This window comes from Xyrauchen texanus, chromosome 16 (assembly GCF_025860055.1).
Source record: "Xyrauchen texanus isolate HMW12.3.18 chromosome 16, RBS_HiC_50CHRs, whole genome shotgun sequence".
NCBI classification, from domain to species: Eukaryota; Metazoa; Chordata; class Actinopteri; order Cypriniformes; family Catostomidae; genus Xyrauchen; species Xyrauchen texanus.
Window position 1 is genome coordinate 40,234,503 of NC_068291.1, and position 25,775 is coordinate 40,260,277.

Here is a 25,775-nt window from a genome sequence, read left to right on the forward strand (position 1 = left end):
ATATTGTGAATATCACGATATGTAAATATTCATGAGCACAGCGTGGGCTTATCTATCGGTGGGCAGGGCTTTACATGAGACTGAGAGAATTTAAGAAAAATGGACAGGGTTTTTCCAGCATTGAATGTTTTTCCACGGCAGCCCAAGCAAATTTAATGACCTTCATTGCACGTTTGGCGCTTTTAAAATATTCTTTTCATCTGACACGCAAACGTTTCACGTGACTATGGCGCAGGATGTCTCTGGAGCTCTGTGGTGCGCGCAAGTCCAGCAGGCTTTCTGATATTTGTGCAGTAGAGACAGGAGAGCTCAGAACGGGATCACTCGTGCTACTCAGTCACTTTTGAACCAGGAAATCCCCAAATGGAGAAGAAATCTCCACAGAACAGGAACACTCGAAAAACTTGTTATTAAAACAGGTGCGACATCTGTAGTTCACTCAACGATAATCACTCTTAAAACATCCAATCTCTTTCACCACCTCAAAATGAGCATGCAAAATAATATTCTGAAAGCCGAAAAATGAACTCCGCATTAAGTAGTCATTTACAGTATTTATTTAACAAGAAGTGATATTTATTTCATATATTTCTTCAAGAAGTGTCTATTTTCATTGGATATAAAACATTTTTTTACTTATATTTTCTTTTCTTTGTCACATTGCTTTGAGAAGATCTCAAGTTTCTTGGGAAAAGTTTACAATAATAATAATAATAATAATAATAATAATAATAATAAATAAAAAGAATTGTGGCATACTGTTATATTAATCATTTTGGTAAGGTTGATTTGTATTTATTTATTTACTTACTTTGAGTAAGTAAGTAAGTACATTTTATGTTCCAAATAAAGAGGAAGTAGTTTTAATTTATAAAGTATGTAATTCACTGACTGGAGATCCAAAAATAGGCAATATGGTTATTTAATATATAAACCAATTTTTATTGATTTTCCAGAAAACGTTTACTATATCGAGATATATATTGTTATCATGATATAAATTTATTCACATCGTGACTATAAGATTTTGGTCAAATCGCCCACCCCTAGCTAAACCAATGTCTGAGTTTGGGGCGGCCCTATCTGTTTAGTGTTCGGGAAACCAGTTTGAAAACAGTCATTATTTTTGTAGTTTTGTGGTAAAGAAATTACAATCTTCATATTTAAATGACACCTAGTTAATGTGATACTTAACCCAAAAATGAAAATGACTTCATCATTTACTCACCCTCATGTCATTCCAAACCCATATCACTTTCTTTCTACACAAAAGGGGAAGTTTAGAAGAACGTCCAGGCTGCTTGTTTCCAATATTTGCATTGTAAAAAAGTCATACAGGTGTGGAACGACAGAAAGTGATTTTCCATTTGGGTTGAACTATCCCTTTAAATTAACTGTACATAGTCTGTATATTAGGATAATAAAACACTACGTGTAGATTTACGTGTAGATAAGTTTCTGTGTGCAACCCCAGAATGCTCTTTACTTAGAAGGACTATTAATTTACTGTCGTGCTGGTATGTAGAGGTAAAGAAGTGGCAGACAATGGATCATAGGCATGACTACTGTGGCATTAGATATTAGCCTGGTTGGTTACCGTGTTCATTAACCGAACATTGTTTAAAGTGAATATTTAATCAAATTCCTTTCATATGGTCATGTATAAATGCAGATATACTGTATTGTTTTATATTCATATTTATTCAAATTTTGTTTGTTATATTCTATTCAGATGCAAAATAGGTAACAAAAGGTAGAAGGTAATAGTACATTAATAGTGAATACAATAGTAGTTAATAAGCTGCAATTGTTTATTTAAAAACCCAAATAATATATTATTTAGCATATATTAAATGACATTTTTAAATGAGCCATTTTCAAAAAAAATGCTTTTTAATTAAACATTTAATTTCTGCACAATACCTGATCTTACTGTGCAAAATAAATGATTAGCACAGAGGTCCTTTCACTGCGTGTTGAGAGTGAAAGTTTGGTTTAAATCATTTTATGTGTCCAAAGATGAGATCCACGGATCCATATGTCATCGAATAATGTATCTTTTAATACACTTTCTGTGTTTTTACAGTCAGTTGTTTAGTATATAAAACATAAAAAAAAGAAACATTTAATTCTAATCACACATGGATGTGCTAAACGATTATGCACATCTTCTTTTTATATGCACTTACTGGCTGATGCTGGTAGTCTTAAAGAGACAGTACCGATAAAACACGTGTTCTACATGTCAATAGTTGCGTTCACACATACAGCCTATTCCAGAAAATTACCTACAATTTCCAGTTTAGAGGTCATGAACCCTTTTGAAAATGCTGGTAAATTTTGATCTGGCAATTTTCCTTAATGCGAAGTTGAATCATTACCCATACATTTCCTTATTGATTGTATGTGTGAACAGCACATTTGGTACAGTTACAAGTAAAGGCAACCCAACGATTTCCTGTCATTTACATTTGTGTGAAAGGAGCTAGTTTAAATACTTTTAAATGGTACAAATTATGCAAGCAAACAATAAAAATGTAACAAAAATGTACACAGTATGTAACATAAGCAATTTTGAATTGGAATCGAATTGAGTTGAGTCGGGAATATGTGTCAATACCCAACCCTACTGCGAAGGGGGGATAAAAAAGTTGGTCTTTTGTAATCTTTAATCAAAATGTAATAACTTGTTTTGCCTCTAAAACAATGCCAATATCAGAAAAGTTACTTTGCTTCATGAACGTTTAATGTCGACCCTATATGTAATGTAATTTAGTATTCTACATACTTGCCCTTGTATGAGCAATAAAGCAATACTTCCCAAAAAATGAAATAAAATAAATGCTATTTTCTACTTGGGGTCTCAACTATAAGATTGTATTAGAATATTAGATTAGAATACAACTCTTAAAAGGTATAAATAAATGTCTAGGCAACGTGCATAGGTTCTGTTAAATAGATAAATGCTATTCATATCTAAGGTGCTAACATCTACAAAGACAAAAGGATCTAAACAAACGGTGAGAAAAAAAAATTCTTCTAAAGTACCGTGACCTTGACAATTTGCCGCCAAACCATCTGTTCTTCAGTTTAAAACACTTCCTCTCCTACAAACTCTGTGTCTGCTTTCATAAACTCTCTCTCTCTCTCTCTCTCTCTCTCTCTCTCTATATACACTTTGCTTGCAATCAAGACACTTAACTGCAAAACACTGTCTATTGTTCAGGAATTGCTGTTGCAGTCTCCCGCACCTCCAATTTTTCAGTCATCCAATTATTAACAGCCTTTGTTGACTTTGAGATTACCGCTGATACTTTCTTTCCTCATAATGTTTCCAGCGTGACATCAAGATGGAGAAGGCTGAAACTTTGGTTCCCTAAAGGACGCCACCCCAGGAAACCTTGACGTGCACAAAGACAGGCGTGCGGACGCGTCTGCCCTGCCGAGAACGATAAGGTCACCGGTGGGACTGCCGAGATTATCTCTGTCAAGCACTTGGATGCAGTGCAGTCAAATCATTTATCATGCAGTCATTTTCAGCCGGAAAAATCAATTTCTTCACTAGGTCGCTATTTGCTTTTCAGAGTGCCCTTGTAGTATTTGGCTCGTCGTACTTATCAATTTAAATGCTGTGAATTAATAACGCTTTTAAGCCATGTAAGAAGCGGGGGAACATTTCCACCGGTCACTGGTTTGTTATTCCCATGTGGGGAGCACGTGTGTGTCTATATTCAATAAAACTTTAAATAAACTATTCAATAAAAAAATAAATAACAAACCATCTAAATATGTGACTGCACTAATAATAATGATGGAAAACTCATAACCAGATTCTAAAAAGAAACACTTTTTAAATTCTCCTCTTTATTGATACACTTCTGTACCGTTATACTGTTCATTTTGATGCAGTTCAATGTTTGAAAAGCAGTGTTGATAGATATTTCGGTAATACTTAACCTTACAGTGTCCATGTTACACAGTTAAGATGTGAATTGATTCAATACAATAGTAATAATGTGTTTAAAAATGAATTTACAAGCTGTTCTACCAAAAAATTACTTTAGATTAGGGCGGGACGATACAGCTCGATATTTTTCAGTCAATATTTGATATATATCCTGATATGTACTTGTTCTAAAATGGATTAAAATGGTGATTTTTTTCATAATCATAGTTGCCAAGCAGATTCAAAATATTAAAAGCATTTACATGCACCAATAATGACAAACAAGAGAATAGATTGCAATATTTACCAACATGTAATGCATACTTTCACAATTGGTATGTAAAGTGTCATCTGAAAACTTAAATTAACATTTTTGAGTGATGATATGGCAAAATGGCATAGTGGTACATTAGTGGATGTATACTAGTTCATTCAGGAATTCTTGTAAATAAAGATCATCTTCTCCTTTTCAAATCTCAATCTGTATCATTAAAATAGAAACAACAGAAGTGGTTTCAGAGCAGTGTACCACAGCAAGCACACAAAACTTAATTGTTCCAGAGGGGGATGATATGACAGCTCCTCTATGATGGTGTGTGTGAGCTCAAGATGAGGGCGGGAACAGAAGGGGCAGTTCTGGGACCGCTGCGGATCGCAGGTTGCTCAATTAAACATGACCTTCCTCTGCCACTGTCTCTCTCCACACTGCTACAGGCTCACATGCAAATGCTGACCCTCGGCTGCCATAGCATCATAAATAAAATAATACTTATTATTATCCATTTAGCAGTATTTCCAAGACTACCTTGATAGGCTGTTAGAACAGCTAGTGGAATTCAACTCTATTGTTTAATTGTGTCGGTTTTGGCTGGTTATTCTGACATTTGCTGGTGATAATACAGTTTTGTTTGTTTTGTTTTGGTTTTTTTCTCAAAAAATTAAGCAGGTTATCGGCTACTTAAAATTAGATATATTAAAAAAAATAAGTGTAATGAAAACAATATCCATCCATCCATCCATCGTCAACCGCTTATCCTGTGTACAGGGTCGCGGGGGGCTGGAGCCTATCCCAGCTAACATTGGGCGAAAGGCGGGGGACACCCTGGATAGTCCATCGCAGGGCATGAAAACAATATCTTGAAATTAATTCAAATTATTATTTTAAAGTAATTAAATGTATTTTTTATAATTATAAATTGCAATAAAATTTAAATATAAGTATTTAAAATGTTATAATTTTAATTAAATTTATTAAAAATAATTTAAATAAATTTTATTATATTAAATGATTATTTAAATTATATAAATATTTATATAAGTATTATTATTATTTTAAACTTTAAAATAAATTTTACTGTGCAGACCATTTAATTATGGATAATTTCAATTAAGGGTCATTATCGGGAGGAAAAAAAATATTAAGTAAAATTGTGCTATTACGGTATTACGGTATCATATTTTAATGGACAATAGAAATATGTAAATATTATCATGATATACTGCCCCTCCACAATTTTTAATATGTAAGCGGTACAAACGAGACAAAAAACTAAAAAAATTAAAAACAAAAAAGACAAGACAAGTACCAAAACAAACAAGTGAAAAATAAATAAATGAAAAAAAAAAAAAAACAAAGAAAAAAAAGAAGAAGTCGAAAACATGACCGGGTCACATTTCAATTCCCAAATGTATCCAAAAGTATAAATAAATATATACACTCATTATCAAAAGGTTTTTGGGACCCAATAAGAATTTGAATACTGTAATGTGTCTGCATGTTTTAATTTTGAGTATTTTTGTTATTCTCTTATTTTATGAAAATTCATGTTATATTGTTATTGCTGCAACATATAATTTTTTGCTCTTTTAGTAAAAAAATACTGTTATACAATTTTTTTTTAAATCATCACATATTCAAAGCAGTACAACAAATACTACAATACTACAATGGTGTATAAATTCTTTACCATTTAAAAAATGTATAAGCTTAATTGTCATGAAAATAATGTTACAATACAAAAATATGAATGGCTTTTAAAATAGGCTTCATTTCTTTCTTGATATATGAAAGTGAAATATGACCTGGACATATTCATGAAAGGTTTCGTGAGCTTCCCTGAGCAAAAGACACTCAAACGCATCAGTCTGGACTGAAAGAGGATAAACTTTATAGATGCAGATGGGGGTGAACACGTAAGAGACTAAAGATTGAGATGAAGGCTGGTGTGAGGGCGATCGACTCACAAAGATGTGATCAGACAGTGGGCCAGAAGGTTATGCTAATAGATTCAATAGTCCTCCAGTCTCTCTGGCCAGAGCAGCTGATTGAAGGGGAGGAGGTGAAAGTATGGGAAAGAGGTGGACATGCCTCTGGTGGACAAACACACTACCCTGCCACCTACAGCACAGCAGATGTCTACATTCAATTTCAGCACACCGGTCACTCTGTAACCTGAATGGAGGCTTGGCTGCAGCTATAGCTGACAGGAATAGGAACAGAGGGGTGGAAGAATCATTGCTACTAACTACTGAATATAATTAAACTTAACTAGTCAGTAACTACACTGATTTAAGTCAAACAATCTTTAACCCTTTAACGCATACCTCTGGTCTTAAGTTACACGGGACCTTATTTCACAGCCTGTGCATCATCCATTTTTTGGAGTTATTGTATTTCTCAATCTACAGTATCTCTTATAAATAATGTAACACACACATATAAATAAATATAATGGTTTAAGCACCAAAAGTGTATAAGGTCATTAGAGGCCTTAGGTATGTAATAGTGTGTGTTCTTTACACTTCCGTAAATTATATATTTTTTGATTATTTCATATCTCTATAAGTTAACTATCACATGCTATATATTTCTTTCTTTATTACAATAGAAATCAGTACTATATTCATACAAATAAATACTATATCACATTGATTTTCTGTGCAACAATGGTGAATTATCTGTATCCCACAAACATAATATCCATGCTATTTCTTACTCAAGGTGGCGCTGTTGTTCCATTGATTGACTTGATTTACATTTGACATTGTTATTTGATAAAGAAACAACATGGAAGTAAACTATAGCAAGTTTAACACATGAACCGTATGATATGACTATTTTACAATTGAAATGATTTAGTTGTGCATCTAGTTAGACACAATAAGTGCCTGAGAAAATACTAATGTGTGACTTTGTAGCTTATGTGTAGATTATGTGTTATGTTAGCTCAATATGCTTTTAACAGCCTGTAGCGTCTCATGAAATGTCAGTGTGAAAGTAATGAATCATGTTCTAGATTAATCCTGAATTGTTGCATTATCTCTTTGATTTATGAAAAATAAAACATCAAAATATATTTAATTATTTTCTAGTTGTCTTGAAAATATTTGGAAAATTGTACACTATCTGGGCATTTTGTAGATCCATTTTTGACAGATATACATGCCAGGTCTCTAAAGATCCAAATACTGTATATACGGTAAATGTTTTTGGTGAAATTATCATGTATTTACAGGATAAAGGAATAGTTTACCCAAAAAAGCCTCATATTGTTACAAACCCTTCTTTTTAACATACAATAAATGTGTAATTATTGTATGTTAAACAAAAACAATCCTACGTATTGGTAACATTTCAATGATTTTTTTTATTTTAATATCATAAAAATACATTTTATTTAGATAAAAATCTGTTCAATAAGTATCTTTAACTACATATTTTCATATGAACAGTAAGTCAGTAACTACACTAATTATTTCTAACAAAGCCTTAAAGGGACAGTGCACTCCTCTAAAAAAGCCACCTATTATTTCAGAACCGACTTTGCATCTCTTTACCATACAATGAAAGTGAGGCCATCAGTCCCTAACATTCTGCCAAACATCTCATTTTATGTTTCATGGAATAATGAAAGTCATTCAGGTTTGGAACGACATGAGGGTAAATTATGACAATTATCCTAAAGATAAGTTTAATTTTCTTTAAGCAAAATATTATTTTGTATTCCTTTCTCATTAATAGAATGCAACTGGTTCAAATATGCTTTTAATATTTCTTTTTTATATAACTAACCAGCCCTTTAATAAAAGAGAAGCCCCATCTAAACATCTTCCTACAGCAGGAAAGGGAAGTTGAGATTCCGACAGGAGGGGCTGCCTAAAGGCGTCCCAGAGCAATCACTATTGCCAAACATTGAGCAGCAAAATTCCTCCGCCATATGGAAGATTATATGTTGCATTCAGATGTCGCCGTGCGTACAGTCCAACAGCTAAGATGGCTGCAAAGGCACACTGCCGGGTACATGGAAACTGGTTGAATCGAATTCCTACGAGGCAGATGAGAGCTCAGAATAAGGGTTAAGCTTTATTCCAGATGTATCAATTTCCTTGGATATCTAGTTCATAGAAGTGCATATGCTGTAGTCGTAGGGGTGCCGGCTGAAAATGGCCATAATCCAGAAGCTAATATTCTTTTGGCCGAAATAACGCAATTATTATTTTCCTAGCCATCAGCCTAAGCACACAATGCCATCTGTTACACAAAAGCGAACATACACATCTCAATTACAAAACAGACAGCTGCCTGTGTACGCAAACATCAGGGAGTGCGCTGACCCGGTGACAAGGTCTTTGAATAAACAGACTTTAAAGGGATGGTTCACCTTAAAATGGAAATTCTGTCATCATTTACTCATTCCCATCTTGTTCCAAATGCATATGACTTACTCTCTTCTGTGGAACACAATAGGAGATGTTAGACAGAATGACAGCCTCAGTCACCATTCACTTTCATTGCATCTTTCCATACATTGATGGTCATGGAAGAAATCATACGCATCTGGAAAAAACATTAGGGTGAAAGAATGTATCTTTTTTTGTGAACTATCCTTTAAAAGCTCAACAACATACTGGGATATCTGGCAATTAATCTGGCAAAGATGTCTGTGCATTCATCACGTATTAAAATGGGAGATGAACTAATCACCCAGCACAGATGCCAAGCAGAGAGGGATGAAAAACTCAGACAGGTGAAAAAATTGGCACCATATGCCTATTTACATACAGAAGCTAGATGATAACAGTTATTAGCACCACGAAAACGGTTTAATGACCATCTGTTGAACTGAATAATACGAACCGGATGAAAAGGGGTGTTACTTCATTTACTGTCAGACGCAAACCTCGTTATCAGACGAATCTGAGTGCCGAGTCAAAGACAAGATAAGGGAGCGAAAACATTGACTGTGTTATCAGAGCCGAGGGCAGTCGCTGCTGTTGTTCGGAATACGGTCATTTCTGCCATACAACAGCAGAAGCTTGCTCTTGCTGTAGAAGTCTGCCGGCTTCTCCGTTCCGCACACATTAATCTAATACAAAGTTGTCAATGGCCGTGGATGGAAAAGCAATTTCATGTTCTTCCTTTCGTTGACTTGAGGAGAGAATGTGTACACACTCTCAGACTGAACTGAAAAGAGTGGACATCTGAAATACATGTCAAATCTGAATTACAGTACGCCAATGCAGAAGCTAATAAATACCCTGCTTAAGCCAGCCTAAAAGATGGTCTGCTAGTCTTAGGCTGGTCTATTTTGCTAGTTTTAGAAGAGTTTTGGGGACTTTTTAGCTGGCATCTTGGGGTGGTTACAGCATAATTTTTTAACAGGGTAAGAAGCCTTGCTGATCTGTTACTGGATATAACGTTAACACAACATGAAACAGCATTCACCACACATTTAAAGGGATTTTTTTGGGGGTTCAATACAAGTTAAACTCAATCGACAGCATTTGTGGCATAATATTGAATACTACATACATTTATTTTTACATTTATTCCCTCCTCTGGGTTACAGTGTGGCACTTACAATGGAAGTCAATGGGGCCAAACTATATACCTTAAAATACTCATTATTTCAAAAGTATAGCCACAATACGCATATTAACATGATTTTCAGTGTGATAAAATCGCATACTTGTACTGTTTAAAATTGTAGCCAATTATACTACTTTGTTGCCATGACGATGTCATGTCAACAAACCCTTAAACCCTAAAACGACCGTAAAAATTATGATTTAAACAAATTTACAGCTCAAATAATACATGAGTTTTAACAGAGGAATTAATGTGAGTGCTTTATAAAATTATAAGCTTCACATTTCATTTAAAGCCTCCAGCTATTGGCCTTACTCACCTCCATTGTAAGTGCCTCACTGCAACCTCGATTTTAGCTTAGGACGAGACTAAATTATTTTCTGTGTTAACCATCAATGCCATAAATGCGGTCAATTGAGCTTAACTTGCATTGAAACCGGAATATTCTGTTAACATCCGTAGTATATGCAAAGGTACAATAAATTACACTTTTCTCACTCTTTTAAGAGCACAGTGAAAATGGTGTTCAGGCAGGAAATGTCAAGGTAACTGGTTCCCCTTGCTGGCATATAACCTACTACTCTGTCATAAAACCCTAGACCTCCCAAATCATATGTCATCCTACCTACGTAAGCACAAACCCATGACCCAGTCCAGAGTCTTGTATATTATCACCCTGTTTATTATCATTGTACAGTGTATTTTAAATCATATTGTGACGCAGTGAATCCCATCTGATGTAAATCACAGTTGAGATTAGAAAATGCATCATATCTACTTTCAAAAGGATTGAGGAAGAGCTCGATTTAGAGATTAGCACTCCTCTAGTGCTCTGCGAGGACACTACGTATATCTGAGAGCAAAGCTTGGATTTGAGCAGCTGAAGGGTCATATGATTGAGTCGCGGTGCTTAAAGGTCACGCTATCGACTGTGCCCAGCATAATGGCCGCAGTACGGTTCAAGCCCCGAATCTTTAATAACCGACATCATTAGCTCTTTGGAAATCACAGCTCATGCTTGGCGATCTGAAGAGATCTATTGGCTGTCACCAGTGTGATGAAGGGTTGTAACTTTCAAGGTTATAACATGAGGGTTAAACACCTATTCTTCACCGTTATGCTGGACAAAAAGCAGATGAAAGATGACGTGGCACATCTGACAGTTAGAATGACTCAATACATTAAAGCTAATCTGATCCCATTAAATTTATGTTATTGTAATGGTTATTTCTGTTAGGATATTATTATATCTAAGACGAAAAGGTTTACTCTTAATTTATTAGCAGGAAAAAAACCTTGTAAAACAATAGCCTAAAGGACAATAAAGGAATAGTTCATTAAAAAATGACAGTTTTATAGAGAGTTTAGTTATCAAACATAAAAAAAAAAATAAAAAAAGATAAGTCTGGTGATTTCATGCATGGGTGGAGAGGTACATTAGCATAGCACTGTCAATATACAAAAAATTGCAAATTGCTCTTCCAATTAAACAATGAAAATAACAAACTACACCTTATACTTTTTTGGCCTATAGGACAGATTAACGAAGAAAAGGGTTTGGCAATTAAGATTACGAGAGTTATGGGATAAGCTTAACCATGTAAGATAATAAAACCTACTTAAACTAAAGATTTTACAAGCACTTTATCAACGGGCCAACCTAAAGATAATACCACGAGAAAAGCAGGCCAAATTCCAAAAGCCAGGATTTTGAGAATTAATCAATTATTTGATAAAAATCATCAATCAATTAATGCCGAATTAATTTAGAGCTTGCTTTAGTCTTCACTTCTTAAGTCATATCTGAATCATTCTATCTAGCAGAACATTTAGCTTAAACGCTTAAATGGTCTTTTACAGCCAGTGTTCCTTTTTATATTTAGAAGCTGCAAGATATTTACATCTTGGGGAAAATGGTATGTTGAAGTCTGACGGTCATTGTTGCACTTGAAAGCATACGTTCGAAAAGGAATCCTAGCACACTGCTTACTTCACACTGCATGGCATATGCTGTCTACTGCCTACTATTTTTTTAAATAGTATGTGAAACAGTAGTGTACTGCTTAATGCATGCTCCGCAGTGTATACATTCTACTGCATACTATTTAATAAAAATAGTATGTGAAACAGTAGCGTACTGCTTACTGCCTGCTGAGCAGTGTATACATTTTACTGTCTAATTTTAATATGTGAAACAGTACCATACACTCCTTACTGCATTCTCTGCAGTGTATACTTTCTCCTGCCTATTATTTTTTGAAGTAGAATGTGAAACAGTAGTGTACTGCTTACTGTACGCTGCAAAGTGTATACTGTCAACTGCCTACAATTTTTTTAAACTAGTATGTGAAACAGTAGCATACTGCTTACTGCCCGCTGAGCAGTGTATACTTTTTACTGCCTAGTTTTAGTATGTGAAACAGTACCGTACACTTCTTACTGCATGCTGTGCAGTGTATACTTTCTACAGCCTATTATTTTATAAAACTAGTATGTGAAACAGACGAATACTGCTTACTGCATGCTGTGCAGTGTATGCTTTCTACTGCCTATTATTTTATAAAACTAGTATGTAATACAGATGCGCACTGCTTACTGCATGCTGTGGGGTGTGTACTTTCTCCTGCCTATTATCTTTAATATAGTATGTTTAACAGTAGCATACTGCTTACTGCATGCTGTGCAGTGTATACGTTTTACTGCCTATTATTTTATAAAACTAGTATGTGAAACAATGTCTTACTGCTTAATGCATGCTGCACAGTGTATAATGTCTACTACTCACTATTTTCTTTAAATAGAATGTGAAACATTCTGCTTCACGCTGATCAGTGTATACTGTATACTGTCTATTGCTAACTATTTTTTAAAACTAGTATATAAACAGTACCATACTGCTTACTGCACACTGCACAGTGTATAATCTCTACTGCCAAAATGTTTTTCTAAATAGTATGTGAAACAGAAGCATACTGCTTACTCTACGCTGCACATGTACACTCTCTACTGCCAACATTTTTTTTAAATAGTATGTGAATCAGTAGCATACTGCTTAATGCATGCTTTGCAGTGTATACTATCTACTGCCTAATATTTTTTTAAATAGTATGTGAAACAGTACCGTACTGCATACTGCAGGCTGCACAGTGTATACTGTCTACTGACTACCTTACAAAATAAAAAACAACAACCTGTGAAACAGTATACAGTATACAATGATGGACATTTGAAATTATACAATGCTATATTGTTGTCACATGACCTTAAATATACTGTTATTTTGTCAGTCAGACACATCAAATGTTTTTTTTAGCAGTAGGAAGAATAACAGTATATACTGTTTACTGATACCATTTTTAAATTGTAAAACAGGATGCAGAATGCAAAAAATAAAAATAAAAAATTAAACAATAGAATGCTGTTTTTTTAGTCCAATCAAATAATAAGTCAAAGAAGAGGTTATGAAAAATGTTGGTGCTTCCATTTTGTTCATCACAATGGAAATGGGAGGTCAAGTTGAATTAATTTTAGGATACAGAATGGATGCATATTGCACACTAAGGCAAAGATAACAAGTTATATAGGTATAATTGCATACAAAAATGTGCACACTCTGTACAGTACACATGCTGCATCTTACTTTATTTTTTAAATAGTCGGAAGCATGTCATTCCGAACCTATTAACCCCATAATATTTCCAATCACTGACAGACACAAGTTGATTTAAACAGTTACTGCAGCTGGTACAAGGAGCATCTAGAAGGCACCTGTGCAGTTTCTCTTCCTTAGAGATGGACAGCAAGAGATGATTCCGATGATTTTTTAACCACCAGTGAACAAACTCTGCCTGTTGTGAAACAGCACCTGGTTTGATTGAAGCCCGCTAGCTCTCAAGATGTAGCTCAGCTAGACAGGACTGCAAGTTCTGAAGGTCACTTGCTCACTGTCTGACCTCACCGATCATTCTGTTTATTGAAAGGCCCTGACTCAAGCCAAAAAGAGCCAGGGAACACGCTAGCATTCCAATGAGAATATCTCTCTTGGTGCTTAAAATATGCACTGATGAATGCCGCGAATTAAACAGGCGCTAACAAACCCACAGGACTTTATATAACACTAATTTGTCAAGATTCTCTTCCGCACCGCTTGACGAAAAGATCGGAGTGAGGAATTTTCAAGTGCACTCACCTGTGAAAGCCCAAGGTATATGGACACCGTCTCTGAAATGTACAAAAACCTCCCCTCCTTGTTTAGTGCAAATACAAATCCATCCAGGGACTGTAAAGGAAACAGACAGAGAGAGAGAGAAGAGGAAACAAGTCAGGCGAGATACTCACAAATACTGTAGCTTATTCCTCACAACACATAGAGGACCCATCAAACTCAAAATTGCCAAAAAAAAAAAAAAAGTGCATCCCATGTGGTAACAACCTTGACCAACCTTGATAGATCATTAAAGAGCAACAATTTCAACATCCGTTAACAGCATCTGATCACAAATGCCATGCAAAGAGGTAATATGATGAATAAATAAATGGGTGACTCTCACAAAAACATATTTTATGATATTCCGATTTTGAGCATGAATTAAATTCGTAACTTGGATGGAAACATGACTATTGATGGCAAAATAGCATTGGTTTTCACATATATAATAACCAGCTGTGCAGTCTAAAGCAGAAGGGAAAATTATCAGTCAAATTTGGGTCGGTTCCTCACACAAAACTATTGTATGACTTCAGAAATCTTGACGTATATTGCACAAGTGATATGGATTAATTGTATGCTGTTTAGTTTGACCTTTTCGGGGTTAACAGCCCTTGGTTTACCGTGAACTTCCATTGAATGGAAAAGAACTGTGCAACCATTCTTTAAAAATGTTTAATCTTGTGTTCCACAGACATAATAGCAACATATGGGTTTGGAACGACACAAGGGTGAGTAAATAATGACAGAATATTTTTGGTGTTTTTGGTGAAGTACTCATTTTAAAGAATGTATATTGACATATTAGCATTTTAAATCTGTCCCATAATGGTCAGTCTTAGCATTAGCGTGTAATGTAGTGTTGGTGTAACACATCAGCCACGGCAGATGTGAGCTCAGGGAGGAAGTTAGACATCAGCGGGCCGCTGTGGGACGTGCTGTTGTCAGCTGCATATCAGCATGCTGTAAATAGCCCGAGGTTGCACTGTTTTATCGGTGGGTAGAGACCGTGCGCTCTCTTGCCAGCTGCCGATGCTTCTTTAAACTTGGAAATAAATGAGAGAGAGAGAGAGTGAGAGAGAGGAGAGAGAGAGAGAGAGAGAGAGAGAGAGAGAGAGAGAGAGAGAAAGAAAGAGAGCAATGCTCTCCACCGTGCCTGTGTAAACCTCATTTTCATAAAAAGGTGATCAGATCACTTCTGACATTGAGAACAATACCTTGTTTTTTCCCCTGGTCGTTCTATTTGCAACTCACCCGTGTCTTGCCCAGGGTGCACACACCCTACAGATTATCTACAGCAGTGGGGGACTATATGTAATTAACCCGTGTGACTTCACTGCCTTAATTGTTGGCTGTTGGAGACACAATATCAGCACCTCCAGCCATGATCTTGATACCACGTGGCTTTATGTAGTCCAATATTCCTAATTACATGCGCATAATGCAAATAAACCCACAATAGATGCTTTCTTATGTTGTGTGACTTTTATCAATATGAATCAGGCTTTTTTGGCAGAATACTTTTTGGCTGATTCCATGGAGGCCAATAATACGTGGAGAAAGCTATCTGTTGGCATTACTATTAATCTCAATGGCAGTTGCTCGGCTGGCACGGGCACTAAAAAGTATGCAATTTGAAATCTTTTTGACACCTTTCCTTATGGCAGCCACAAAAGGTTTTGAGCCAATTATCTGAGCTGTAAATAGGTCAATAACTTTATGCTCAAAATAAAATTCTCACAAAACATTTACTTGAACATGTTTTCAATCACAAAATACTTTTTATATATTGGTTTCTGGGGCTTAAAGTCAAACATGCCACTTGGTGTGATTAGTTGGCATGATTAGTGCAGAATAATCTTTTGTTATTATTTCTGAAAAAAAAAAAAAAGCAGTGAAACAATTTGGTTTTAAAATATTATTATTTTATAAATTTTAGAGGAATCCATGCTTCTTGTCTAGTCCTAAAGTAATCGCACCTGATCAGCTTTAATAAATAGTCAATGTTCATTCTATTCTCTCCAATGCATCACGTTGTTTACTGGACACAAATCCTGGTCTTCCAATCTCTTCCATCCCTGTCACTTCATCTAATCTGTCCACCAAGAGACCTCCATCCCTCTCCCAAATGGAGGGTCTCTTCTCGGTTTCATGACCTGAGAAAGACTCCTCAGGCACTGACATGGCCTCCTACGTCCCCAAAGACACAAAGAGGACCGCAGCAGTCACCTCCAGCCAGTCTGCAATCATCTCCTCCCTGTTCCATGCTGCTCTTCCTTCAAATGCTCAGCATCTGTGGGCAGGTCTCTGAGGAACACTGTGTGCCTCTGCCTGCCGCCCCTCCATGATAAACGGCCTCTGTTTACAGGCTAACCACTGTGTAAAGTGCACAATAAATCACTAGCCAGACAAACTTCTGGGGGAGAAAAGTGTAACATTAAGATGGGCCCTTTTTTGTCATCTGTTTAAAACAGCCATGCCTTGCAAGCAGCTCTCTCTCTCTCTCTCTCTCTCTCTCTCTCTCTCTCTCTCTCTCTCTCTATGGAACTCCTGTTGAATATTGAGATGAATAGGTGAGTTGTGCGTTGATGCCATGGAGAATAGCGTGAAGCCTCCACACGTGCTAGGTCTCTGCGGTAACGCGCTCAACCAGCCACGTGATAAGATGCGCGAATTGATGGTCTCAATTCGTCCTCCACCATCCGGATTGCACTGGGAATTGAGCATTTCAAATTGGGGAGAAAATGGCAGAAAAATTCCCTCAAACCTCCCCAAAAAACAAAAACAAAACAAAAAAATCAGATAATTGCAACATGCTCCAAAACATGTGGGTCAGTCGAGTGTTTACCACTGACTGAAACATCACCATTTCTTCTAATAACACATAAGTATTTATTGGACTGAAGTCACATGTTTGCTAAGTTTAAAAAGTGGAATTTTCCCACATTCATCCATAATGTAGGACTTCAGCTGCACAATTGTATGGGGTCTTAGTTGCCTTATTGTGCGCTTCATAATGCGCCACACATTCTCAATTGGAGACGGTCAAGACTGCAGGCAGTCCAATCTAGCCCCTACACTCTCTGTTATTCGGCCTGTATGTGGTTTGAAGTTGTTCTTCTGAAATTTCCGGGATATCGCTGGAAAAGACGGTGCTAGATGGCAGTATATGCTTGTGGCAGGGCGGAGGGTGGGGCCGGGTCCTGATCCTACACACCCAGACCCGTATTAGGCTAATCATGCCTCCGAGAGAGTGTAAAGGAGTCAATGGAAAGGAGGAGGCGAGAACCGGCTTGTTAATATAAATAATATTTTTAATATAAAACTTAAACAAACACACACATGATGGACATGTCCGTAAACCATCTCTCTCTCCCGCACAATCCTCTGCAGTCCACCTTTATCCCTCTCGGAGGCTTGATTAGCCTAATACGGGACCGGGTGTGTAGGATCATGACCCAGCCCGCCCTCCGCCCTGCCACAATGCTGCTACAAAATTTGAAAATATCTGTCTTCAATAATGGTGCCCTAACAAATGTGCAAATTACCCATGCCATGGGCACTGACACACCCCTTGCCCATATAGACTATGGCTTTTAGACCTGACGCTGATAACAGCTTGGATTTCCTCTTTGGCCCGTGAACACAACGGCTGTGTTTTTCAAAAATTATAAGAAATGTGGACTCATCGGACCAAAAAACACAGTTCCACTGTTCTACTTTCCATCTAAGATGAGACAGAGCCCAGAGAAGTCGGCAGCACTTCTGGACAGTGATGATGTATGGCTTCTGCTTTGCATAGTAAAGTCTTAACTTGCATCTGTGGATGCAGCGGCGAATGGTGTTGACTAACAAAGGTTTACTAAAGTAATCCCAAGCCCATGTTCGTGATATCCATTACAGATGAATGATGTTTTTTAAGACATATTTTTAAGACGTCATGCACATTCAGAAGTGGTTTATTATCTTGATAGAAAAAGGATGCACCTATGCTGCACTGTAAACAGCTGGTAGACACTACAACTATGTTTAACTGTCCCGGAAGCAAAAACATACCTGCCTTTCAGTGTTAGACCAGTAAACATGATCTGTAACTCAGTAGCCTTGTATTTTCTTTAACAAAGGACACATATCCGTGAGTTGAAGGACATACAAGCTGGTAAACATCAATCTATTTCCCTGCACCCGGCCCGAGCCACTGCACGTCCACATTAACACACACAGCGGATGCCAGACGAGACCAGCCTCATTGTCTATTAACATATCATTAACTATTAGGTCAGACAAAATGAAGAGGGAGAGAGAGACGCAGCTGGGGATAAGGGAGATGCCACATGTTTAGATGCCGCAACCCCCCAATCTAATCCCTCCATCGCCTCCGAACTCCACCGGCCTCCATTCTGAAGAACAACAACTGCAATTAACTGTTCTCACAGGGTTTGCTGGGGCATGTTGACTCTCTCTATCTCTGAAGAATTCAGAAGTGAGAAGTCAGGCTACCCTGAAATACTAGATTGAGAGGGCTCAGACAAAAGGTGAGGGTGAGGGTTTGGAAGGTCTGATTCTGCTAATTAAGGCTTGAACCCCTCCAAAGGAAGTCAAAAGAAAAGGTTGAGGGTCTGAAACACATTTACTGAACAGTTTTAATTCTTCATATTACATTGGAAAGCTTTAGAAGAGGTTTATACTCCAACAGTAGGACAAGTAGTGTTTCAAAACTGTTATGTAGGACACATCCATACTAATACGTGTTCATTTGAAAATGCATTCATTTAGTTACATTTACGCCTTTCATCCACACTAGTCCGGCATTTTCCACCACAGAATATAGAGCATTTAGAAAATATTCTCCATTACTGCATACTTTAAAAAACTATGATGTTTTAAGGCCATGTCCACACCAATATGTTTTTATTTGAAAATGCATGAATTTTGCTTCATTTACACCTCTTATCCATTCTAGAATGAAGTTTTCCTCAAACGGAAATGGATTGTTTTGAAAACGTTGACGTTTTAAGGACATGTCCAGACCAATATGTATTCGTTTGAAAACATTAATTTAGCTATGTTTATGTCTCTTATCCAGACTAGAACAAAGTTTTCCTCCACTGAAAATAAAGTACTTTGAAAATATATTCTCCATTACCGCATGCTTTTAAAAATGCTGACGTTTTAAGGCTATGTCCACACCAATATGTTTTTGTTTGAAAATGCTCGAATTTCGTTTCGCCTCTTATCCACACTAGAACAATGTTTTTCTCAAAAGTCTTTTGTAAACATTATTTATCATCGCATACTTTTGAAAATGATGACGTTTTAAGGCCATTCCAAATATGTTTTTGTTTGAAAATGCATGAATTTCACTATACATTTATCTCATCTGCACTAGAATGTTAGGAAAAGGAACGTTTTAATCCACCGAAAATAGTGTTTTGAAAATGTTCTCTATTACCACATACTTTTGAAAACTATGGCGTTTAAAGGCAAAGTCTGCACTAACATGTTTTCATTTGAAAACTCATTAATTTCGCAACTTTTTGCTTCTTATCCACACTAGAACAACATTGTTCTAGCCCTCCACAAAAAACTGAGGCCATGTACACACTAATATGTTTTCGATTGAAAATGCATCTTTTTCTCTAAGTTTTGGTCTTCCGTCCACACAACGTTTTTGTCAGCAATAACTGAAAATACTCTCCCGAGTGGATAAATTTGAAAATACAGTCTTTGCATTGTAGTGTGGATTGGGAAGATGGAAATATCTGGTTGTCATATGGTCCATTCAACTCAAAACAATAAAGATGGCGGCACACATTATAGCGGTGTTATTGTGCCCGTTATTCACTTTGATAGCATTGTTTTATGACGCATTCCTTTAAAAGCGACAAGAAGTTTAATCAGAATTGCCTTCCAGTGACAAAACCAATTGCGTTTCAGTCTGTACATGCAATGGCGGTTTTTCGCATGCATAGAAAGGGGATTCTAGCATTTTAATATGTTTCATTGAGGACGAGCAACTTTTGGATAATGCTTGAAAACAGCAGTGTGGATGGAGAGTGTTTTGAAAATGAAAAAGCCATTGCAAGCAGCTCTCTCTCTCTCTCTCTCTCTCTCTCTCTCTCTCTCTCATTCTCTAGCTGTCTATAAAGCTAAATGAAGGAAGAAAGCATATCATGGAAGGGATATGGAACTCTGTTGAATATTGAGATGAATAGGTGAGTTGTGCGTTGATGCCATGGAGAATAGCGTGAAGCCTCCACACGTGCTAGGTCTCTGCGGTAACGCGCTCAACCAGCCACGTGATAAGATGCGCGAATTGATGGTCTCAATTCGTCCTCCACCACCCGGATTGCACTGGGAATTGAGCATTTCAAATTGGGGAGAAAAGGGGAGAAAAATTCCCTCAAACCTCCCCAAAAAACAAAAACAAAACAAATAAATCACATAATTGCAACATGCTCCAAAAAATGTGGGTCAGTCGAGTGTTTACCACTGACTGAAACATCACCATTTCTTCTAATAACACATAAGTATTTATTGGACTGAAGACACATGTTTGCTAAGTTTAAAAAGTGGAATTTGCCATTGTCAAATGTATCCAGATGAATGTAGATGTAGCATGAGTGTTTTGTAAATATTGTTTATTACTGCACACTTATGAAGATAATGGCGTTTTAAGATCAATGTGTTTTTATAACTCCACTTGTCTGTATTTGCTACATAGAATTCCAATTCCATGGTTCGGAACATTGTAAACAAAATTGTTGGTCATATTGTGTCTAAATACTGTGTTGATATGAAATTCTTCTTTATAGAACCATTATGCAAAAGCATTTGTGCTATTGGACTGAACACTTGTGTGTGTGCTATTGCATAAGTTATGTAAATAAATCATTATAATAATAAAAAAAAACAATATTTAGGTAACTACAAACATTTTATTACAAGACAGAGCATGCATTTTGGTCTGGTGTCAAACAGAAGTCCGAAAATAGAAATTGCATTTGTGTTAAGAAGCAATAGTAGTCTGCTCGACTGTTTTCTATTAGCATCTGTATCAGATGATACAAAACATAAACATAACAAAACAGAAGTACTATAATTACAATAATTACTAATGGCTATATTATATTATATTATATTATATGTATTGTATATATCAAAATTACATCACGAGAGTTTAAAAAAGACTTTAAGATGTTGATGTTTGGCTAACAGACATTTGGTCCGTCAATAGACATCTGGTGTTGATTACATCCCAAAAAATATGTAGAAATTCCTTCAGCTCATTCAATATAAAAATCAAAGCAGTGGACTAAACCATAATTGATGTGATCTTATCCTACCATTACAAACAAACCAAAAGTACAGTGCTTAACTCGAATATATCAATCTACCATTGGGGTGAGGGTGATAGAGTCTGATAACAACAGACTTTGAGAGAGAGAGAGCATATTGAAAAGTGTCATACAGACAGTAAGAAAGACCTGAAGTGTCTACATGGGTTTGTGAGGATCAGAAAGAGCGAGAGAAAGACATATAAGCAGTGTTAAAAGAGATCTTCAGAACTTCTAAATTGCCTTGGGAGCTGTGAGAGATCATTTTCATTCAAGTCAATTTTGAGGCTGACAAGCCATGTAGAAATGTGCAAATATAGATGCATGATATTGATTTCTTTATTGAAGGCGCCAGCATGGAAGCTCAAATCACTCATCACACCCCTCACCAAGACCTCTTTTAAATAAGAGCATCATTAGATTGCTCATTTCATGTGGGGACTTTAAATGGGTGGAGGCAGGGGGATGTGGTGGTACTCAACATGACATATTTATTGGCCTCCTTCACTCCAAATGACCCACTATAAACCTCCATTTTAAAAAGGTGTGAGAGCTCTCATTCAATGTCTTAGAACTTCATTTCCTCCAGGACAGTATATTGTTCTTTGTAAAGGAGACACATATGTATTTAGGCCCTTTAAGGGGTGTTACATGTCTAATTTAGACATTATGAGGATGATCCAAGTAAAACTGGAAGAATCATATCTCTGCATTTGCCCAACCAAGCAATAACCACTCATATGCTCACAATATAAATGCCAAAATAGTTATAAATTGCCACTGTTTGTGCAATGCACTTGCATGACACCTCAAATCAAGTGACTTATTGAGGAAAGGTGTGCTTTTACATTTATAAATTGTCAGACTTACTATTTCTGCCTGGTGGATGATAAAAAAAGCAAAATAATCCCATAGACTTACATTAAAGGAGGGACTAGAGACATATTTAGGGACAAGAACATTATATAGAATTCAGGGTGAGTTAAACAGGAAATATATAGCTATAATATATACAGTAGGTATCTGAATATATATTTATCAATCCTGAATATATATTTATAAATCTCAATATAATTAAATCTGAGTATATTGTTATAAATCCTGAATATTCAGTTATAAATCTGAATATAAAGTTGTAAAATCAAACATATAGTTATAAAACCTGAATGTATAGCTATAAATTCTGAATATTCAGATATAAATCTGAATATTAAGTTGTAAATTTGAATATAGTTATAAAACCTGAATGTATAAATTCTGAATATTCAGTTATAAATATGAATATAAAGTTGTAAATTCAAATATATAGTTATAAAACCTGAATATATAGTTATAAATTCTGAATATTCAGATATAAATCTGAATATTAAGTTGTAAATTTGAATATAGTTATAAAACCTGAATGTATAGTTATAAATTCTGAATATTCAGATATAAATCTGAATATTAAGTTGTAAATTTGAATATAGTTATAAAACCTGAATGTATAAATTCTGAATATTCAGTTATAAATCTGAATATTAAGTTGTAAATTTGAATATAGTTATAAAACCTGAATGTATAAATTCTGAATATTCAGTTATAAATCTGAATATAAAGTTGCAAATTCAAATATATAGTTATAAAACCTGAATGTATAGTTATAAATTCAAAATATATAAATGTTACTAAATATAAAGCTATAAATCTGAAAATATACAAATAAATATAATTAAATGAAGTGACTTGTGTGCTTTTACTTTTCTAAATTGTCAGATTTAAGATTTCTGCCTGGTGGACGATAAAAAAAGCAAAATAATCCCATAAATTCACATTGAAGAAAAGACCAGACACATATTTAAGAGCATTATAGAGAGTTGAGGGTAGGCTAAATAGGAAAAATATAACTATAACATATAGTCGAATACAGTATAGTTATAAATCCTGAATATTCAGTTATAAATCAGAATATAAAGTTGTAAATCTGAATATACAGTATAGTTAAAAATCCTGAATATATAGCTATAAACCTGAAAATATAAATATAATAATATTATATTACACAACACATTCTCTTTAGACATTACCAACAACTGGACAACTGACACATGAAATCTAAATTAGTGCCATCAAGGATATGACAGAATCACTCCAGGAGTACCAAGAGAACGCCAACTTTCCTTGTTCAAACTACCTCACTTTTAAAAAGTTCCTTCGGGTGACGAGGCAACAATATTGTTTCTAGCTCCCTCCTCGCCAGGATTTAATTAAGTGATAACAGTCACCTTCAGGTGATGACACAGGACAATAATATCGGAGTTGAAGAGAAATGCTGAGACTGGGCAGCACGTATTATCATGCACAGAGATAGAGAAAGAGAGAGTTTACAGACACGTCTCGGCTTCATCCAGGTTAGGCTCAGTAAGACTCTAATCAGGGGGTTATGGGGGGGGATTTAGCTCAGCCCAAAGAGGATTAATCATAATTTAAATGCTTATGTGTTTAAACACAGGCTTAATAAAATGATATGATGCCCGTACAAACAAATAGGGCACTTGGCTTGATTTAGAGGAAGAATCAAGTCAATCAAATAATTTACTCACCCTCATGTTGTACCCAACCTATATGACTTTCTTGGCATTAGCAAGCCATTTTTCTTCCGTAACGTGACAGTTCAAAGTGAACCAGGATTTTCAAAGAGAAAAGCATGTAGGCCACCACTTGATTTTATCCATCAGGAATTAATTGTATTGTGTATTTTGAAAGCAAACAGGGTCCTTTTTTGTTTCATGCTGACTTGTGGGTGCCACATGGCTATGTGTAGGGCACATAACCTCAAGCATAAACCGTTACATCCCGCATGAAATAAAAGAAATGTAAAAACTATTGCAGAGATCCTGCAGAAATAAAAACATGCAATAATGAAAAACAGTTTGACTTCAAAGGCGAGTTATGAAATATTGAGGACAGACAAAGAAGCCAAGAGATATTCATTGTAGCCTGGCTGAAACTTCGGCAAAAGTTCCCTATAAAATGATCACAATGACTAAAATTAATTTTAATGACATTTATTACTAGAAAACAGAGCCACTTTTTCAAAGCTTTCATCAAAGAAACTCTTTTAAGACTGTATTCCACTTTATAATTACGCTACTATCAATCTGAGCCTGGCAGACAATCCACTGGGAATACAGTGAGGTGAAGAATCGTAGACCACACTGAATATCTGGGATTTGCATTTTCATTTCAACCTTGAAATAAACAGAAAATGTTAGAATTTTTAAAACAAAGAATATATATATATATATATATATATATATATATATATATATATATATATATATGTGTGTGTGTGTGTGTGTGTGTGTGTGTGTGTGTGTGTGTGTGTGTGTGTAAAATGAAGAGGAAACATTTCCCTAACTGAATAGGCAAATTTGTGACATTGATCATAATAAGAAAGATTTCAGTTACACTTCAATAATATGCTAATAATATAATATATGCTGATTATGCTGGTAATATAACTTGCAATGCACATTATTGTTATTAAATGCTAAAGTAGAATATAAATGGGATAAAAAACAAAAGCATGTTCACTAATGGCCTCAGACTCGTGGTTCCCTCTCTATATATTGTTCAATTCAAATTTTGTAAAATAGATCAAAATACATGGCTAATAGTGAGGTCATTAGTATGCAAGATGACTATCTATTATAGTCATTCAAACAATGACAGAATTCAATCTTAAAAAACAAAATTAAAACAAAGTTTGGTCTTTCTTATTTTAATTTTTTTAAGAAAACGATGAAGCAAGGATTGAAATGATTTGAAACAGAGTGAATATGTTGCAGCTTTTGTTCTGCTGTGTTTTGATATGCATTTATACCGAATATACTGCTCAGCCACAACATTAAAACCACCTGCCTAATACTGTGTAGGTCCCCCTCCTGCCGCCAAAACAGCGCCAACCCGCGTCTCAGAATAGCATTCGGTTAATGTTCACATCAACCATCAGAATGGGGAAAGAATGTGATCTCAATGATTTGGACTGTGGCATGATTGTTGATGTCAGATGGGCTGGTTTGAGTATTTCTGTAACTGTTGATCCCTGCAGAGAATGGTCAGAGTGGTTCAAATGGACAAAGTCTACAGTAACTCTGTACAATTGTGGTGAGAAGAATATCACCTCAGAATGCTATTATGAGATGCGGGTTGGTGCGGTTTTGGCAGCACGAGGGGGAACTACACAGTATTACGATGCTGGTTTAAAAGTTGTGGTTGATTAGTGTATATAAGTCAGATAACATGCTAATGTGCAATGCAGAAGTTTTGTTTTTGGAGACCCAAGGCCAGTCCGGCCATTACATCTCGGTCCTGCAGGTAATGAGAACCTTCACGCTGTAGGAAAGTGTCTAACAATGATGGCTACCCCCCACC

At 35.8% G+C, this 25,775-nt stretch overlaps 1 protein-coding gene across 1 annotated transcript in view; it reads right to left on the reverse strand.

Moving 5' to 3' along the window:
* Positions 1-25,775, reverse strand: part of LOC127656553 (neuronal PAS domain-containing protein 3-like) — a 375,215-nt gene that overhangs the window by 132,922 nt on the left and 216,518 nt on the right. The window contains exon 5 of the mRNA XM_052144935.1: positions 14,005-14,094. Within this exon, the coding sequence (XP_052000895.1) occupies positions 14,005-14,094 (90 nt within the window). The remainder of the gene's footprint in view (positions 1-14,004; positions 14,095-25,775) is intronic.